We start from the raw sequence: 6,000 nt of genomic DNA, 5'->3' as shown, positions 1-6,000 counted from the left end.
CTCTTCTCCTTCTTTCTCCTTACCTTCCTTCTCTCTTTTCCTTTCATCCTTACTTCTATCCTTTCTTTCCTTCCTTTTCTCCTTTATTCCATCCTTCCTTTTTTCTGTCCATTCATTCTGTCTCTCCTATACTTCCATCATTTCTTCTCTCCTTTCTTTTCTTCCTTCTCTTTTCTTTTTTTCCATCCTTCCTTTCCGTCTTTCTCTCCATCCTTCCTTCTTAATCTCCTTTCATTCATTCTCTCCTTTCCTTCCATCCTTCTTTCCTTCCTTCTTTTTTCCTTCCATCCACACTTCCCTCCTTTCTCCCCTTCCTTTTTTCCTTCTCTTTTCTTTCCTTCCTTCTGTCCTTTCCTTCCATCTCTCCTTTCCTTCCTTCTCTTTCCTTATATCCTTTTCTTTCATACTTCCTTCTCTCTTTTCTTTCCTTATATCCTTTTCTTCCATCCTTCCTTCTCTCCTTTCCTCCACCCTTCCTTCTCTAATTTATTTTCTTCCATCCTTGATTTCTTTCCTTCTTTCTTTCCTTTCTTTCCTTCCCTCCATTCATTACTCTTTTCCCGTTTGCCTCGCCCAGCCTCTTTATGTGATGTGATCTGTGCTCATAAATAAGCTGAGAAAAACAAGAAAGCTAAAAACACATATAGAAAAGGTCCAAATTCTCCCATCAGCAGGCGCTCACTGACAGGTTCTCAGCCGCCTCCCTCTGCAGCCGCCTCCCTCTGCAGCCGCCTCCCTCTGCAGCCGCCTCCCTCTGCAGCCGCCTCCCTCTGCAGCCGCCTCCCTCTGCAGCCGCCTCCCTCTGCAGCCGCCTCTAGCAGCACAGGACTATGGACACGTGTACTATAAACCAATAGCAGCAATGATTCTGTGTCCCGTGTGGTCCGGACGGCTGCCTACAATCTCCCGGGATCTGTTCTCCCGCTTTGTTCCATGTGACGTGTGATGTGAGTTTTTTCCATGAAGGACTGCAGAGGAGCGTCTGGGGGCGGGGCTATCTCTATGGCAACCGCCTAGAACGTGGGCGGTGACCCAGTCAGCGAGGCGGAAGTGACGTGTGAACGCGGAAGTCGTGGAGCAGCTGATCATGGAGGCTGATGCTTACAGGGTGAGTTCTGGGACTCGGCGCCGAGTGTGTGGCCCCGGCCCGGCAGGAGTCAGGCGGCCCCGGCAGCCGCGCACCTCAGGACTCGGGTGTGGTGGTGCGTGGTCACCAGCAGAGGGCGCTGCGGGGTGGCGGGGACTGTGCTGCTGGCGGTGGTCAGGTGACCTCCTGTCTCGTGACCTCCTGGAGACTCAGTAGCTCTAGCTGCACAGTGTCGGTGCCGGGTCACATTGTGTCTGCGGTCATCAGTCACTGCCTGCCGCTCTCAGGACAGGATGACACTTGTAGTTCTTCTCAGGAGATCTGTGGGAAAAGCAGATTCTCAACTTTTTTCCTTCTTTCAGTTGCTCCTGATTTCAGATCCTCTGATTGTCGCCAAATAGGAGCGCTGCTTCCATTCACAGCCTGCGTCTCCCTCCTCCCCCTTACAGGTCTATGTGGCCTTTGTTTTTCCCTCTTGTCCCAGTCTCTGCCCCTCTTTCCCGTCCACCACCGGTCCCCCCGGTCCCTGGCCCCTCTTTCCCGTCCACCACCGCCCCCCCGGTCCCTGGCCCCTCTTTCTCGTCCCCCTGGTCTCGCCCCTCTTTCCCGTCCACCACCGGTCCCCCTGGTCCCTGGCCCCTCTTTCCCGTCCACCACCGGTCCCTGGCCCCTCTTTCCTGTCCTCCACCGGTCTCGCCCCTCTTTCCCATCCCCCCCTTCCCAGTCCCTGACCCCTCTTTCCCGTCCACCACCGGTCCCCCTGGTCTCGCCCCTCTTTCCCGTCCACCACCAGTCCCCCTGGTCCCTGGCCCCTCTTTCCCATCCACCACCGGTCCCCCTGGTCTCGCCCCTCTTTCCCGTCCACCACCGGTCCCTGGCCCCTCTTTCCTGTCCACCACCGGTCTCGCCCCTCTTTCCCATCCCCCCCTTCCCAGTCCCTGACCCCTCTTTCCCGTCCACCACCGGTCCCCCTGGTCTCGCCTCTCTTTCCCATCCCCCCCTGCCCAGTCCCTGGCCTCTCTTTCCCGTCCACGACCGGTCCCCCCCGGTCTCGCCCCTCTTTCCCATCCCCCCCTTCCCAGTCCCTGACCCCTCTTTCCCATCCCCCCCTTCCCAGTCCCTGACCCCTCTTTCCCGTCCACCACCGGTCCCCCTGGTCTTGCCCCTCTTTCCCGTCCACCACCGGTCCCTGGCCCCTCTTTCCTGTCCACCACCGGTCTCGCCCCTCTTTCCCATCCCCCCCTTCCCAGTCCCTGACCCCTCTTTCCCGTCCACCACCGGTCCCCCTGGTCTCGCCCCTCTTTCCCGTCCACCACCGGTCCCCCCGGTCCCTGGCCCCTCTTTCCCGTCCACCACCGGTCCCCCTGGTCCCTGGCCCCTCTTTCCCGTCCACCACCGGTCCCTGGCCCCTCTTTCCTGTCCACCACCGGTCTCGCCCCTCTTTCCCATCCCCCCCTTCCCAGTCCCTGACCCCTCTTTCCCGTCCACCACCGGTCCCCCTGGTCTCGCCTCTCTTTCCCATCCCCCCCTGCCCAGTCCCTGGCCTCTCTTTCCCGTCCACGACCGGTCCCCCCCGGTCTCGCCCCTCTTTCCCACCCCCCCCCTTCCCAGTCCCTGACCCCTCTTTCCCGTCCACCACCGGTCCCCCCCGGTCTCGCCCCTCTTTCCCATCCCCCCCTTCCCAGTCCCTGACCCCTCTTTCCCGTCCACCACCGGTCCCCCTGGTCTCGCCCCTCTTTCCCATCCCCCCTTCCCAGTCCTTGGCCTCTCTTTCCCGTCCACCACCGGTCCCCCCGGTCGCTGGCCCCTCTTTCCCATCCACTCCCGGTCTCTGGCCCCTCTTACCCATCCACCACCGGTCCTGGTCGCTGTCCCCTCTTCATCCCTCCCCCCAGGTCTCTGTCCCCTCTTTCTCTGATCCTCCCCAAGATTTTGTAAATGGAGGGAAGCGCGACATACATTGGGAAATGGAGAACATTACATGATAATTTAACATGAGAAACACCCTTAAAAACTCCCTGTTCCATTTTCAGAGCAGGCGCTGCCGGCTGTGTGATGTCTGCGTCATGCTCTGTGTTTTAGGTTTTTTTTTGCGTTTTCATTTCTTCTTTCTTCTTCCAAGTAAGGACTCACATTTTGTGGGATCAATAGTTCTTTTCTCTGACACCATTCACTTGGGGAGGGGGGGGCAAAAAGGCAATTCTGCCTTTTGTTTTTAAAGTTTAATTTTAACGGTGTTTATGTTGCAGTAAAGATGACCTGGAAACCCGATTCTCTACTATTATAGTGATGTAAATATATAGTTATTATTTTTTACGTGGTTCAAAATTTCAGATTTCTTTTTCAGTACTATGGAAAAAAAAAAAAAAAAAAAAAAAAAAAAATATATATATATATATATATATATATATATATATATATATATATATACTTTTTTAGCACATAAATGTAATAAAAAAATGCAAATGTAATTTTTTTTTATTAGTAATAAAAAAATTACTTTTTTGAATCTTCAGTGCTAAAAAAAAGTAGAAATGTAAAAAAAAATTCTATTTCATTTTCAATAGTAAAAAATGTAAAAAATAATTTTTTTTTACATTTTTATTTTTGTGTTCTATGTGGAAAAATGTAGAAAACGAATATATTTTTTTTCTTTTATTACACTTGTAAAAATGTAAATAAAAAAAAGAAAATATATAATTTTTTCTTTTTTTTAGTAGTAAAAATGCAGTAATTTTTTTTTAGTGCTGAATTTTTTTTACTTCAGTTTTTTTAGATAAATATATATTTTTTGTACTTTAATTTTTTAGTATATGTGTACTAAAAAATCTAAATGTAAAATAGGGGAAAAAAATATATATTACAGTACAGCTTTCCTTATTTTTCAGTACTAGAAAAAGTACTTTATTTTTTTATTTTTTTGTAATTAAATTTATTTATTTATTTTTTTAATATACGGAACTTTTTTTTGCTTTTCATTTTCATTGATGCCGTTATAGGCAGGCGCTGGCTGTAAAATACAGCATAAACCTGGCCTGTGTGGAGCCGGCTCCAGCGTGTACTTGATCTGGGTTGGCAGGGCTGCAGTGTAAAGCATAGGGAAATGATAAAACTGCATTCTTTATCCTTTAGTGTGTGTCACGGTTCTCAGAATCTTTCCTTTTCCAGATCGTGTTGGAAAAGCATGGCGTCTTCTTACATACCAGCGCTAAACGGCAGAACGACCAGGATTCTATGATCCCGGGGGTCGTCCGTCTCATCGAGCAGGTAAATAATGGAAGCCGTCAGGGTATTGGAGTTACAGGCCGCGATTCGATACCCCAGTTTAGTTTCTCTGCCCAATTAAAGGGATTGTCCACTTTTAAGGAGTTCCTTATGGAAAGAGATCACTTTCTCTGTTGATTTTTTGGGGGGTCTCCATATAATCCACCCAATCCTGTTGTCAGCACAGGGAAAGTAGCTTTTCATTTGTTCCTAAAGTTGTTGTTTTTTTTTCTTTCCTTATTTCTATATCTTACCGTTTTGTGTATACAGCTCCTATGCAGGTTCATATCAAGCAAACTGTATATTCTGATTCTGCAACCGTCCCTACCGTCTGTACAATATGGGTATTGGGAGGAGATTGGCTGCAGGATAAGATTACTTTTTAGGTTAGTTTCCGTGGAGATGCACTAGTCTGCATGGGAGCTGCATACACAAGCAACTTTGCAATCAGTTTTAATCTTGGATAAAAAAAAAAAAAAATAATATATCACTTTACTGCCTGTTACCCTATAATCCTAGCGCCATTACAAGAACCTGTCAAGACCCTGTTCACATTACGTTTTTGGCTCAAGCAGAGTACTTTATGAAGCTTGGAAGGATAGCATAGAAATAATGGCGCTCATCCAGTGGGTTTATCAAGAGCTTTTCATGATGTTGCCACTAGATGGCATTATAGTTTATGGTTCAGGATATAAGATCTAGATCTCTTCAATGAACTTTTATTTTTAATTAAATGCATTTAACATAGAATAAAGATCATATTTGTAATTGGATTTCACTACAAATGTTCCATCGTTTTCCTTCTATAGCCTTCTGTCTATTGCTGGCTGCAGAATGAGTTAACTGAGCGTTCGTCACTAAGCTGTTATTTATGACCATAGACCACATCAAAGTTGAGCTGTACTTTGATGCGGTCATAAAAAGACAGAAGCAAAAAAAAATAAAATTAAAATAAAATATATATTCTAGCTCGGTCACTCGTAGGCTTTCTTTTTACAGGTAAGTCTTGAAAACCTGGTTTATCTGTTTATTGGAAGCCCATGATAAATGCATCTGTCACCTACGTCTGGAGCTTTTCCAACAGGGGGGAAAACTGGTGTGAACAGGGGTCTAAATCTGCCGCCGTGCACCCAGACGTGACAAATCGGAGGCCGAAAGTCTGAGCAGACCTCATGCATTTCATCACAGCTGAGGGTTTGCTACAGTTGGATCCAGTGTAGACTATTCTGTGTGAGCCATAAAGTCTGGACTCTGTGTGCAACACTAGGTTTATGAGCGTCATAAAAGTTTTAAAAGAGGATTTTAGCATAATCCCTAAAATCCCAGGAGGGGTTAAAGTCTACAGACTCCTTCTCAACTAAATTTTCTTTATTGTGCCAAGGCAGCTAAAATGAAAAATAAAGTAACTTTGTAACATGTCTTGTTTAAAAAAAAAAAAAATAAACAGACTGAGAACACTGATTCCCTGCAGGTTAACCCCTTATAGGCAGCGGCCAGTAGCTGCTGCGGCATCTAGACGGTTTAAGCAGAGGGAGAGATTCTCCCTCTGTCAGCTCATCAGACCCAGAACGTTGGGCATGATACACTGCAATACGGAAGCACTGCACTGCATTATACGTGCCATCAATTCAGTGACTAGTGGGACTAAA

The 6,000-nt window shown here is 47.4% G+C and overlaps 1 protein-coding gene across 2 annotated transcripts in view; it reads left to right on the top strand.

Annotated features, from left to right (window-relative positions):
• The first annotated feature begins 928 nt into the window (after positions 1 to 928).
• TBC1D17 (TBC1 domain family member 17) overlaps positions 929 to 6,000 on the top strand; it is a 55,398-nt gene continuing 50,326 nt past the window's right edge. Inside the window, exons 1-2 of one of the 2 annotated variants that reach the window (XM_077259767.1) lie at positions 929 to 1,108; positions 4,256 to 4,354. In XM_077259767.1, coding sequence (XP_077115882.1) covers positions 1,088 to 1,108; positions 4,256 to 4,354 — 120 coding nt within the window. In that variant the 5' untranslated portion in view covers positions 929 to 1,087. Of the gene's footprint in view, positions 1,109 to 1,146; positions 1,203 to 4,255; positions 4,355 to 6,000 lie in introns of those variants that run through there. The other variant, XM_077259768.1, reaches the window with a different exon arrangement.

The sequence above is a fragment of the Ranitomeya variabilis genome, chromosome 4 (genome assembly GCF_051348905.1).
Source record: "Ranitomeya variabilis isolate aRanVar5 chromosome 4, aRanVar5.hap1, whole genome shotgun sequence".
In the NCBI taxonomy this organism is placed as follows: domain Eukaryota; kingdom Metazoa; phylum Chordata; class Amphibia; order Anura; family Dendrobatidae; genus Ranitomeya; species Ranitomeya variabilis.
Note: the sequence above shows the minus strand (reverse complement) of the source record. Positions and strands in the feature narration are given on the sequence as shown.